The sequence below is a fragment of the Barbus barbus genome, assembly GCF_936440315.1.
Source record: "Barbus barbus genome assembly, chromosome: 37".
Classification (NCBI taxonomy): Eukaryota; Metazoa; Chordata; class Actinopteri; order Cypriniformes; family Cyprinidae; genus Barbus; species Barbus barbus.
The window spans coordinates 22,693,575-22,708,001 of record NC_136715.1 but is presented as its reverse complement, the minus strand read 5'-3'; the positions used below and the strand labels follow the sequence as shown (position 1 = coordinate 22,708,001).

At 43.1% G+C, this 14,427-nt stretch overlaps 1 protein-coding gene across 1 annotated transcript in view; it reads left to right on the top strand.

Moving 5' to 3' along the window:
* The window catches only part of ttll7 (tubulin tyrosine ligase-like family, member 7), a 100,175-nt gene that overhangs the window by 81,374 nt on the left and 4,374 nt on the right, over positions 1 to 14,427 (top strand). Inside the window, exons 18-20 of the mRNA XM_079396433.1 lie at positions 2,148 to 2,228; positions 3,100 to 3,260; positions 11,087 to 11,263. Of these exons, the coding sequence (XP_079252559.1) occupies positions 2,148 to 2,228; positions 3,100 to 3,260; positions 11,087 to 11,263 (419 nt within the window). The remainder of the gene's footprint in view (positions 1 to 2,147; positions 2,229 to 3,099; positions 3,261 to 11,086; positions 11,264 to 14,427) is intronic.

Genomic DNA, 14,427 nt, shown 5'->3' with positions numbered 1-14,427 from the left:
AATACGGTACACTTTGGTAATTATTTTATTTTAATCCATTAGAGGCACACTATTAGGTGTGTTAGGGAAACTCTTATCTAACATAAAATTAACCTAGCGTGAAAAGTAGCTAGTTTTAAACACACCGAATGCCTGAAATCACCCATACCCCTGTGAAGGTAAAAGTATAGCTAAACCTGAAAGCTTTTAGGGGCTGTTTACACCTGGTCACTTCATGCATTTTTTCTGATCTGATAGCAATCCGATCCTGTAAAGACCAGGTGTAAATGCCCTCCGAAACACATTCGAGACGGATATAGATCCGATCGCTCAAACCACTTCAGGAGGTGGTCTGTGCCACATTCCAGACGAAACTGGAAAAGTGTAAATGCACATGGTTGTTGAAACCACATAGCGCTAATGCAACAAGCATCACCGCGGATGAGTAGCTGAGTATCTCTTCAGCAAGTCGTCGTGCAAACTGCCGTGAATTAAACTGAAAGTAAGTCGCAGACGCTCAACACACAATCATCTTCATTCAAAGTAGTGAGACTAACCTATTTTTCCAGTGCTGCTCTCTCTTGTTGCGGTCTCTGATATTGAAATTATCTGATAACGAATAAAATGTAGTGCATATCTATTGCTTTCATTGACGTGAACTCCGTTAAATTTGCATATAGCGCAGGAATCAAAGAACGGATTGAGAGTCACATGGCTGTACCTGTAACTTTTTATTAAATTAAAAAGCTAAAGTATGGGAATATGTTGCACCATGTTATATAATGACAGTGATAAAGACACAACTGAAAATGAAATAGGGGAAAAAAAAAAAATGAATATAGTGCATAGTAAGGGTGTAATGGACCAAAAGCTAACCCTAACCCTATGCCCAACAAATACATTTCACATTGCACTTAGAAAGAAAGAAAGAAAGAAAGAAAGAAAGAAAGAAAGAAAGAAAGAAAGAAAGAAAGAATGATGGGTTGTGTACTGTATTCAGAAGAAGACTTTATTTTGGTAGACCTATTCTACTAACCTCAACCTAACAGTCTACTAATACTCTAATGTTAGTTAGTTAACATGTGGTTGCAAATGAATGAGAGCCAGTTGACAGTTACAAAGTTACTTAATAGAATGCTGTAGCCACTAAATTATGCATTTTAAAAAAGCCTGGCAATGTACAAAGAAAGAGCACTAACTGACTAACCAAAATATCTGTAGACTAGTTGACAAGTTGAAGTTTTTCCTGCTGTATCCTAACAATACTTATAAGGCAAATGCAGACTGATTAAAAATACATTACAAACTATAAACTGCTATGAAAGGTGAACTAAATCTTTCAGCTTCACATGCATGGTGGGGAACCAACATTTAGTCCCAAACTGGCCGACTCCTACTGATTCAATCTGTATTTAGACATGTGACAGATGTCACATGTCTAGATCGCAAATCTCATATAAAAGGAATAGAAAATAAAAAAACCTATATAATATTTAGTTTGACCTCCTGAGATTGACGATCAACAGTTTGAAGGTTAAGCATCTCGTTTCTCGGACACTTTATTTAAATAAAATGAAAATAAAACGATTTTTGAATAACTCAAATTTTGAGAGCATTTCATGTAAATGTTTGTAATTAACATTTTTCAGTGTTTTTGGGCTAATTCACAGTCTAAAAGAGTTATTAATGATAAGGAAGATAAATGATAAATATTAGCATATTTATGCCATCATCTTGCACTCAAAACATGGACATAGTTCATCTACTCGTTTTAGTGGCGTGTTCGAGAATGTATTCACTAGAAGCGGCGTTCACTGGTGCGTGCTGTGCCACCGGGATTCAATGAGAAGAGTGGGTATATTTTATTGATACTGTAAATGATGTAAATATATTCAAACATTCAGATCAATGTTCCAAAATGTTAAAAATTCATATGTGGCGAGAGAACCCATGTGAATGGACTGTTCTTATTCAAGGTCCTTGTGTTTGTAAAATAAAGGAAAGATGCCTGGAGTAAATAGATAGATAGATAGATAGATAGATAGATAGATAGATAGATAGATAGATAGATAGATAGATAGATAGATAGATAGATAGATAGATAGATAGATAGATAGATAGATAGATAGATATTACAATAATAAAATGAATGTTGTTTGCCCCTTTAGATTCTGAACAACTGGAAATACCATAAACCAAAAGTGGCATCTTACTGGCTGGTGAAGTTAGATGCCACCAAACAAAGGAAGGTGAGTGGACTTAATATGCATGGAGCTATACAAGGTGAAACTCTAAACACTCAATTATTTTTTGATATGTTGGAGTTTTTCAGCTGAGTCTCAGGTGACCAAAGTGTATTGTGGATGAAAAAAATGGAGGTCTTAAAAAATGCCATTTGGATCTGCCTTAACAGAACACATGATGCAACAAATTGAAACAGTTCAAAGGCACTCAATTTCAGCACTATTACAGTAGTGAACGACAGGTGGTTACAAGAGGGTTACAGGTGTTTTGATTTGACACAGTAGGGTGGACGTTGTAGGGTGGGCATTACAGACTGATATAATGAGGGATTGTCTCGTTCCACAAGCTGATTATCAGCCGAAGTTTGAGGGATCAATCAGAATAGAGTTAACATGTCTCATACGGGGCCATTAAATCAGGCATATTGTTGAAAGTCACATCACAGATGTCTGCGAGCAGAATAACTGAGGGAGCTGAAGGGGGAAGAGGAAGATTGGAAACTCGCTGAGACTCATGCCATTACTCATTTTACGGTTCACAATTCATACCCCTCCAGTATCTTTGGGAAGTCTGATTCATTTTAGCAAATTGGTTCGTCAGGATGATTCATTTCAATAAATGATTCACTGATTCAATGGAATATTCTGCCCAGAAATTCCTGCATTTTTTTTTTGTAAATAAATATTTAAACTATGTTACTGTATTCATAACTATACTTTTTTTATTCTGCTATAAACGTCAGTGGGATTTAGAGTTTTTGCTTTTTTCAGATGATGGCGATTACATTATTTCTGTCACTGCGAGATCTTGTGTGTGAATATTGTGTACTACTTTCTGTGTTATTTTTTGCTACTTTTATTTATCTGACTATTTCAGGTTTTAGATATCGTCCGTACTAACATCCGCTCAGTGCTTCAGAGGATTTGGAGTGAACCGGATGTGGAGACTCTGCGACTTTATCGCCTTTTCAACCGTGTTTTTAACCGTCTGCTCTGGAGTCACGGTCAGGGGCTCTGGAACTGCCTCTCTAGCTCTGGGTTAGAGACTTTTATTTTGCATGACATCACAATAGTACTGTCAAATGATTAATTGTGATTAATCGCATCCAAAATAAAAGTTTTTGTTTACATAATATATGAGTGTGTACGGTGTATATTTATTAAGTATATTATATAAATTATATATATATTATATAAAAACACATGCATGTATATACATTTAAGAAAAATATGCTATGTTTATATATTAAATAATATATAATAGATAAATGTATATACATGCAAATATTTTCAAAATATATACTGTTTGTGTGTGTGTTTATATATATCAATAAATAAACACAGTACACATACATATAGTATGTAAACAAAAACTTTTATTTTGGATGCGAATAATCGTTTGACACATTAGAATGAAGTCTATTTACATTTATTTTATTAATTTGCACTTCTAGCACATCATTTCAAAGAAAAAAATGGGTTGTCTTTTTTTTAATAAATATTTTAACTCCTTGTTTAATTGAAGCGGTGTGTAAAAGCAATATCACACCAGCGATCCTATCCTACTGTCTGAACATCACTGTCAGAATGTCAATATGACTGTGATTTACCAAATCAAAACATTGTGATATTGCCTAATTGTATGTCAGAAATATATATTTAGCCAAAAATAAAGTAATTTTAGTGGTAAGGCCTCTTAAAATATTGTCACAGTAGTGTGTAAATTGGCAAGAGCGTCTCCAGCTCTACAAAGAATAATAAGCTGTCATGTCTGGTTTTAAATGTCCTTCATTCATTAATTATTTGACTTGTAAATGTCACATAAAATGAGTTGGGAAGAGCTTTTAATGTAAAAAGACATTTAGACAGAACATAACCTCAGCCATGAGAAAAATGGTTTCTGTTTTGTCTTCATTGACTCAATCGTGAGTCTTTATATAGACTTTTACTTCCTTAGAGAGCCGCACATAGAAGCATACAAGCTTGCTGTTATAATACACATAGAGCCTTACATGCTGAGATTTTATCATCTCTGAGCGCAAACAGCGGGGACACCTTCTTATTGACTGCCTTCCTCCCTCTAGTCATTGTGAGCACTTCTCAGGGGCTTTGTGTGGCCCAATCACTCTTGTAATTGCCACAGAGTGAAGGATGTTATATAGCCAGGTTTAGACCATTTGGAGTTGATGAGAGCGAACACAGCTCTAGGGGATTAGAGGCAGTGCCAGCGACCCATGCTGCTTCTGTTTAATCAGGGACTGACGTGTGAAGGTGGCCCGTGAGCCGTTAGCACGGCAAGGGGATAGCAGTGGGAGAGCACTGTGGAGCCTCCCTGCCTGTAATGTACAATTCAGATCCCTAGAAGTTACATTTCATCATCTCTACAATGAAACCTCATCTCCTCCACCAAGGCTTTAAAGAGACAATTCTTTTTAGTGTTTCTTTCTTCAACAAGAACCTTTTAACCTTTCTCATGGTTTGTTCCAGCAGTGTCTATCATTGTAAAAGCTGGCTCATATTGCTTCTATAGAGTGGTTTATAAGAAAGTATAATATAAAGTTTAAAAATGGTACTTAATCAGAATTTTGTCTGATTTTCCAATGACAATATGTCAATATCCAATGAAAATATGTCAATTCACTGAAAATTAAAATGATACAGTGGACCAACTAAAAAAACTAATTTGTTACAGCCAAATTTATTTGTCTCAAATTATATTTATTAATCAAAAATATTTATTCTCGGAAAGACAAAAACACAGATTCCCTGTCGATATTTCACTCGTACTGCATCGTAAGATGCTGTATGGGAAAAACTCCTTTTTTCCTCTTCACTGAAGCCTTTTCAATCACGCAGTGAAACTGCACGTCCATTGGTTCATGAAGTGCAATAAAAACTAACCAGTTGCACGGCGGCGGCGATGAGCGAGCCTATGGCTATGCAGCCTGCCAAAGCCTGCCAAAATGGGGGGGGGGCTTCTGGCTATATAAGCGGCCACTTCGCCGCCGCAACTCAGATTTCTCCTCTTCCAGCGACGAAGCTTCTTCTTCTTCGCTGACCCTTCGCTCACGCCGACTCGCCGTTGAAACGCCTCGCAGCTGGATCGGACCTCCTGCAGCTTCCTGCTTCCATTCCATCCCCTGCCGCCATCCGGCGAATCCTAAAAGAGCCTCACAAAAAGAGCTCGGCGTTGTTGCAAATGCCGCGCCGTCATTGTAAGACGTGCAGGGCTCCCCTGCGCGCTGATGACGGTCACGCTGAGTGCGTGTCATGCTTGGGGAAATCCCACGCTGACGCTGCGCTCGGCGGGGCTGACTGCTCGCACTGCGAGTCGTTCAGTCTTGCCTCTCTGCAGTCGCGGATAGCTTTCTTTTCAGAAAGTGACTCTGCCCCTCGCGCCCTCCCGTTTTCTTCCTCCCAGGGACCTGCGAGGAAAAAACAGCGGGGCAGAGGGCTTGAGCGGCTGGAGACTTGCGAGCTCACGTCGGCTCAGTGCCTGTGTGCCTCGCCGTCTCCACAGAGAGATGAATCAGCGGTCCTCTTCACCCAACCCGATCAGCGTCCCTCCGCGGCTGCGAGCGACATGATCTCGTTCGGGGGGAGCGACGACGAGATGGACAGCCTTTCCCTGGCGGCTTCGGACGAGGATGAGTTTTCGGGCTCAATGTCTGACCCCGCCCTCTTACCGCCGACCTCTTCTCGCAGCGCCAGACCCAGATCGGATGAGAAGCTCGTCCATATCATGACCAAGGTTGTCAGTGAGCTCGGGCTCGAGTGGTCTCCGCCTGAGGAGCCATCTCGTAGCAGGCTGGATGAGTGGTTTCTCCCGGGGTGCCAGCAGGCCCTCCGCCAACGCTCTTCCCCCTTCTTTCCAGAAGTCCACGACGAGCTCACTAAATCGTGGCGCGCCCCCTACTCATCTCGCATCAGATCTTCTGCTTCCTCCGCCCTCACCTCCGTTGACGGTGCCGAAGAGAAGGGATACGAGCACCTGCCCCCTCTGGCCACGCATCTCTGCCCGCCCTCGGCCATCGGATGGAAGGCGAGGGCAAACCATCCGTTCAAGCCGTGCAGAGCTACATCTGCACTCGCTGGACGCGCTACTCAGCGGCTGGACAAGCGGCTTCGGCGCTGCACTCGATGACGGGTTTCCAGGTCTTTCAGGCCAAGATGCTCGCCAGCGAGGATGCAGGTCTGGATTAGGGGTGTGCTCAAAATATTGATTCTTAGATACATACCGATATAATAAAAAAAGATACAGTATCGACATTCTAGCCCTTAGTATCGATACTCCGCCCAGCCATTAGGGGGCGCAGCAGCGCCCGCGAGTTTAAAAAAACTCATGGAAAATGTCAAAGATTTTAGAAGCGCCGTTGTCCCTAAAGGCAGATGTTTGGACACATTTTAGTTTTAAAGCAAAGGAAGGAAATTGCCAGGCTTCTATACGCTACACCGGTAATACAACTAACCTGCGCGACCACCTGCAAAGACACCATGCAGACAAGCTAGCTTCGCCGCAGCCCAAAAAAACACGGGACCCCATGCAAACTACTTTGGACAACGCAACATCCAAGCTTCCATCTAACTCAGTCCGTGCACAGAAGTACATGGTGTCACAAAAAAGAATTATAAGAAGATTTAATAAAAAGTTAAGAATAATAAGAAGAAGATTTTGTGCTTGTGTGAGCTCAGACTGTACCCTTGGAAAGTTAAATGTTGACTTGTGCTAATTTCCAGATTAATAAAATTTGTGTACAATTAATCAGAGCACTTAAAGTTGCAAATATTTAAGCAAAATGTACTTTGTTATAATGCACTTTTGTCTTCCATAAATTGAAGAAAAATGCAGAGTTCTGTTTGTTGAGTAAATGTGTTCAGCATTAACTAATTGGCTCTGGCCCATGTATTTTTATTGAATCGTATCGAATCGTGTCACATTGTATCAAATCGTATCGAGACAGCTCTGTATCGAGGTACGTATCGAATCGTGACCTGTGTATCGAGGTATGTATCGTATCGCCAGGTTCTCCAAGGTATACAGCCCTAGTCTGGATGCAGCTTCACTCAGGGACCTGAGGAGCGCAACGGATCTGGCCCTGCGCGCTACTAAAGCCGTTCCCGCTCGGTGAAACGCTACCCCTTCCCGAAGCGCCAAGGCCCCCGGCCTAAGATCGCCTAGGATCCGGCGCCTCAGAAGTCATCCGGAGCAGCCAGGCAGAAAGAGGAGGGGCTCGAGTCTCGCTACTGCTGGACCTCCCCGCAAACAGCCTCTAATGTGCCTCTTGCCACCCCGCTCAGCGCTGGGTGCGGAGGGATTTGTGTTTTCGTCCGACCGCTGTGATAGCGGACAAAATAAAATACATACATTTTCAAAAAGAGAGCAAATATCCTCTTCTGCCTACCCTAAGCGTCCTGCCCTTAGGCAGCCAGTCTTTAGAGCCGATTCTACCTCTTGCCACACGGGCCGAGGCCTGGCAGGCCATCCCCGGTGTGTCAGAGTGGGTGATGGCTACTATAAAACGAGGTTATTCACTCCAATTCGCTCGAAGACCACCTCGTTTCCAAGGGGTGTTCACCACCACGGTATGCAGCAAAGACGCTCAAGTTCTGCGCACGGAGGTGATGAATCTGCTGGTAAAAGGAGCCATAGAAATAGTTCCTCCAGCTCAGAGCGAGTCAGGCTTCTACAGCCGCTACTTCCTCGTCCCCAAAAAAGACGGCGGCCTGTGACCTATTCTAGATCTCAGACTCCTGAATCACGCCCTAGTAAAGAGGTCGTTCACAGGATGATCACTTTGAAACAGATCCTCTCGCAAATATGCCCAGGGGACTGGTTCATGTCGCTGGATTTGAAAGCCGCGTACTTTCACATCCAGGTAGCCCCCCATCACAGACGATTCTTGAGATTCGCATTCGAGGGGGTGGCATACCAATACAAGGTCCTCCTGTTTGGGTTATCCCTGGCTCCCCGCACTTTTACGCGATGCATGGATGCGGCTCTCTCCCCTCTATGGCAGATGGGAATCCGCATCCTCAACTACCTCGACGACTGGCTCATTCTGGCACGGTCAGAGGCGGTTTCAGCGTCGCACAAGACCCTCCTTCTCAGCCACTTAGATTGTCTGGGACTCAGGGTCAACTTTGCCAAGAGCGCGCTGCTGCCCAGCCAATGAGTTTCGTTCCTAGGAGCAGTGATAGACTGTCTCAGCGGAACGAGCCATGACTATTCAGTGCCGTGCGGCCTCCTTCAAGGAAGGGACCGTCCACTCGCTCAAGGCTTTCCAGAGAATGCTGGGCCTTATGGCAGCGGCTTCGCCAGTGCTTCGTTTGGGTCCGCTTCACATGCGTCCCATACAATTCTGGCTGAAGCAGAGGGTACCATTTGCATCTTGGCATCACGGTCGCCATCGTATAACGGTGACTCGGGCCTGTGTATCAGCTCTGAGCCGTTGGAGGGACCCCTTCTGGCTGAAGCGAGGTGTGATCTTAGACACGGCGCACAGAAGGAAAGTTGTCACGACAGATGCTTCGAACAAGGGTTGTGGAGCGCTGTGCGAGGGCAAACCGACCTTCGGTCTTTGGTCCGAGGAGGAAGCGGGTCTGCACATCAACTGCCTAGAAATGCTAGCAGTGTGCCGTGCCTGTCAATTCTTCCTGCGGGACATAAGGGGACACCACATCCTAGTACGCTCAGACAGCAAGTCCGTGGTGTCATACATAAATCACCAAATCGCCTTCTTGTTTGGCTCAGACCAATCTGCGCTCACTGAAGGCGACGCACGTGCCGGGCAAAATGAACCTAGGAGCAGACATGTTGTCAAGGAACAACGTCTCCTCAGAGGAATGGACGCTCCACCCGCTCACGGTTCAGAAAATTTGGGACATCTTCGGCAGAGCTCGAGTAGATCTCTTTGCCTCCGAAGAAAACTCTCACTGCCCAATCTATTTTACGAGGAGCACGGATGCCCTGGCCCACGAGTGGCCCATTCCCTCCAATCGCTCTGCTACCGCAGGTACTCAGACGAGTAAGGGAACAATGGCACAGGCTTCTCCTAATAGCCCCCTTCTGGAGGAACCAGCCGTGGGTTTCGGAACTTTTCCAGCTGCTGGAAGCAGCCCTGTGGCCCATTCCCTTTAGACGGGACCTCCTCTCTCAAGCGAATGGCACGCTGTGGCATCCACGGCCCGAGTTATGGGCCCTGCATGTGTGGCCACTCAACGGGAGCCTTTTGTCCTCCCAGAACGTGTCTTAATCACTATGGCAGAAGCTAGAGCCCCGTCTACTAGACGCCTCTATGCTCGGAAATGGTCTATTTTCTCAGCTTGGTGTCAAGACCGCGATTTTGATCCGGTCACCTCTGAGGTTCCAGTGGTTCTTTCGTTTCTGCAGGACCTGCTGGACAAACAGCGTTCCCCATCCACCGTCAAAGTTTACGCTTCAGCCATAGCGGCTTTTCATGCCCCTATTGCTGGTCGTTTGGTGGGCAGAAATAGTGCGGTGGTCCAATTTATACGAGGCGCCAGGAGATTGAACCCTCCTCGCCCTCGTACAGTTCCACTTTGGGACTTACCAACCGTGCTGAGGGCCTTGAGAGCCCCCCTGTTTGAACCATTGCAATCTGCGAGCCTGAGATCGCTCTCGTTTAAAACCGCCCTGCTGTTGGCACTGGCGTCAGTTAAGCGGGTAGGAGACTTGCAGGCCCTTTCTGTCAACCCTGCTTGCCTGGAATTTGGGCCTAACGACTCCAAGGTCATCCTGAAACCAAGGCTGGGTTATGTACTGTACCTAAGGTGCTCTCCACTCTGTTCAGAGCCCAGGTCATAGCTCTTTCCGCGCTTCCCCCCTCGACGGACGACCAGGAATTGTTCCTGCTCTGCCCCGTCAGGGCCCTAAGGGTATACATCGAGCGTTCTGCCTCGTTCAGAAGATCAGAACAACTTTTTGTCAGCTTCAGTAACCACGCTAAAGGTCGCCCTGTTACGAAGCAAAGTATCTCCAGGTGGATAGTGTATGCTATCACCCTAGCATACTCCTCCATGGGCTTGCAGTGCCCCATTGGAGTCAGAGCCCATTCCACCAGAGGCATCGCCTCTTCCTGGGCATGGTCCAGCGGGGTGTCCATTTCAGAAATTTGTGAGGCGGCCGGCTGGTCCTCGCCGTCCACATTTATGAGGTTTTACAACCTAGACGTCCCCGCCTTGCAGGCCAGGGTCCTCTCCGTTTAAAAATTTGCCGTTAGGGCTAGATAAGCTATCTCTGGGATTCCTTGACCATCTCTGCTCAAGGCCCTGCTTCTCTTGGAAGGTCCATATTATGGGCACTAAGTGTCTACTTCGGGACGACACCCAGGCCATGGTTGACCCGGTGGCTCAGCCTGTGCTTGGTGTAATTTTAACTCCCCTGGGCGTCATGTTTGAGTCGTTCCTCATCATAGCATGATTGTATTGGTTCCCATACAGCGTCTTACGATGCAGTACGAGTGAAATATCGACAGGGAACGTACTCGGTCACTAACGTAACCTCGGTTCCCTGAGATATGGGAACGAGTACTGCGTTCCTGGCCGTGCTATGAGCTGCACGCCTCAGTCGCTTCTTTCGAATTCAATTTTTTATGTTTTGAATCTTATTTTTTTATTTTTTTTATTAAGTAGCTTATATATTTTTAGGTTTCTTATATTTTGGTCTGTGTCCATCAAGACCCCAAAATAAAAAGATAATATAATTAAATGAAACATTTTTTGTTAAATTTCCAGCAAAATATAACATCATTAGTTTACTATGACATACATTATGCATACCATGTTATATATGTTGTTGTCACCCACTCTGAGGCTGTAGGATTTATGTATGTATTTTTCTTCAGCAGGTCATCATGGGAGAGTGTTTTCAGTAAGAGCAGTGAGGTGGTGACCGCGCAGGAGCTGAGGTGCTGCCAGCGTGTCGTACAGTTGTGTAGAGACTGTCTGCTTGTAGTCTACAAGTTTGTGGCTGACTCCCGTGGTTCTCTCAGTGGACTTAGCCCAGACTGGGACGACACAAGGTATAGTCACTTCCTCAAGCGCCCATGATCATGCTGCTAAAAGAACGCACTGACACTCACATCACCATTAGTACAGTTAACACCGCAGAACGGCATTTAATATGAAAGTTCAATAACGAAAGAAAATGAAGTGATTCATTGCATCAGGCAACCTCATTTAAAGCATCTAAAACTTTAGCAAACTCTGGGACTAAACTCCACAGATACTGCATTCATGTCACGTTGAATTTACGGCAATTATGAGAAGACAAAACAGAGATTCTAGTCTAAATTGTCTGCTTGATCAGACACAGTCACATAGGCACATTTTGTTTCTATGGCAATGCTTGCTTTTGTTTCTAATGGCAGGGAAAATTTAATACATTATTTCCCCTTGCTTAAAATATTGAAAAATACTGAAATGTAACATGTGGAACTGGCTATAATAATTTTACATGCAAATATCATATTTGCTGACTGTTTGTTGTTTTATGTGAAGTCACAATAGGCGAATTCACAAAAAAACAACAACTTTTCCTTGCAGTATTTCAGGACAAACATTTGTATTTAAATTAATTAATTTCAAGTCAATATTTAAAGTCTTTTCAGTACAAACATCCCCCTTTCTATGTCAATTTTGCCCGTAATGCAGGAGATTATACTTGATTCACAAAACTCAGTCTGGCATAATTAATATTGCACTATACACACAATTTCTGACTGTTTACAGGAAAGTGTTCCACATTTTCAGGCTGATACACGTTCTTTACCACTTTGTATGAAATGTGCATTCAAAGCAAATACTGTTCATTCGCTCAGTTCGTTAGGAAGAAGGTAAATTAGCTCCACATTTACTGAATTTCTGATGTTTAATTAACCCACCCACAATTTGGTTATCATCACCTTGTATTTGACATGTTCAGTTCAGGTCTTACAGTTCTGCAAATGTAGCTGAATCAGGTTTGTTAGGAGATCTTTACACTGGAAAGATGGAACAGAAACTGCAAACTGAAGTGGTAGTTATATATAGAGAGGAGTTTATACAGATATATAACACTATACAAATATATGTACTCAAGAATTACAAATCAGTAGACACAATACATCACCCTGATTCTTAAAATATTCATAAAATATTAAAGGGATAGTTCATCAAAAAATTAAAATTCTGTCATTAATTACTCACCCTCATGTTGTTCCAAACCCGTAAGACCTTTGTTGATCTTCAGAACACAAATGAAGATATTATTGATGAAATCCGAGAGCTTTCTGACCCTCAAGGGTCCAATCACGTTCTAGGTCCAAAAAGGTACCAAGAACATCAATAAAAATAGTCCATGTGACGTCAGTGGTTCAACCTTAATTTTATGAAGCTACAAGAAGACTTTTTGTGTGCAAACAACTAAAATGATGACTTAATTCAACAATTGTTCTCCTCCGCGTCACCCTAGCACCATTTTGGAGAGTACCACGACACATGTGTGTGCTTTCCTCTGAATGTAAGTAATGCATGCACGTGGTGCTGCTGTAGAACACGCTACGCTGAGCCTTGTTTACGTTCAGACGAAAATTATCACATGCGTCGTAGTACTCGCCAACATGGAGGCAGAGGGTGACTCTGGAGAGAAGAATTGTTGAATAAAGTTGGTATTTTATTTTTTATTGCGCACAAAATGTATTCTCATAGCTTCATTAAATTACGGTTGAACCCCTGATTTCACATGGATTATTTTGTCAATGGTATCTTTCTGTGCCTTGACCCTGCCACCACACCCTCGCTGTCTGTGCAGGGTCAGAAAGCTCTCGGATTTCATCAAAAATATTGTGTTCCGAAGATCAATGAAGGTCTTATGGGTTTGGAACAACACAAGGGTGAGTAATTAATGGTAGAATTTAAATTTTTGGGTGAACTATCCCTTTAACATTCACCAGACTTTCTCTCATATGACCTCACCTTGAATCAATGTTTTTTTTTTTGGTTCAGAGCATTTTTCTTACTTTGTTAGAAAATGTTGTATTATTAGAGCTGATCAGCTCAGTGTAAATCACCTACCTTTTTGACATGCTTATGCAGACATTGTATGATTTTTACCCGAGTTTTAAACTTTTGACAGAGTTTACTTGCATTCCATAACCTGTATAAGCTTAAGGACTTGGGAATGTAGAATCACACTGAATGATTTAGTTTGGATCTGACTTGTTGCCTGCCGTGTTTGCTGGACGTCTCTCATCCTGTCATTCCATCCCCTTGGGCTGTATATTTTGGTTTTGGATCACAGTCCTTCCCACCTTATCTCAGTATGTCTGATCTTCGGCCACCAACCTTTGTCCACCTGCTTGCTTGTTTTTTTTTTTTTTTTGCTGGATTTCCATGGAGAGACCAGCCAGTCATTTTCAATTTCCTCTCCACTCTCCATCCCAGCCAATATCCGCTCTCTTCTCACACTTGTGTTCTCTCAGGACATGCCTCATTGACGACTCATTGCTGGAACTGCCCTTGGGGATCCGTTATTTTTCAATCAGCCAGCATCTGCTTTGCCTCGTTAGGAAAATGATGCCTGGGTAACAGTCTCATCCTTGCAGTCTCATCCATCGCCTCCCTTCCTTCCTTGTTCAGATCCGTCAGGTGGCTGTCCTCTCTCTTGGTAGAAACAAAAGAGGTCAAGTGACATATAACTGACATATACCCCTAAGACAGCACAAAATCAAAACTCACCTCATGTACTTCGTGTTCCAGGTTGCATGATTTATCAATGCACATTATTCCAAAGAAATGTGTTTGGAATCATTGATAAAAATATAATAACTTGCTCTGTCTCTGAAAATAAAAAAACTTTACTTTTCACTTGATATCACCCAAGTCCTTTTATTTTTATGCCCCTTCTCTAGCCATCTGTTGTATGTATGCAACGCCAATTTTTTTTTTTTACCTTCCAATCAATTTCAGATGAATTAAATCCAAAAAGTCCCCAGCTACATTTTATTTTTGGAAATTCGACAGATTTTGGAGATACGGTACATGATTTACCATATCTTGACAACACAAAGTTGTGCAAAACTTTACATTTTTAAAAAGTTACATTATTGTGTTAAAAGTAACTAATTAAAAATCCATTTACAGTGGGTTGAGGGGGGTTAAAGTAGCCCCCAATGTAGCGCAATGACCATGTCCCATATCAAAACTC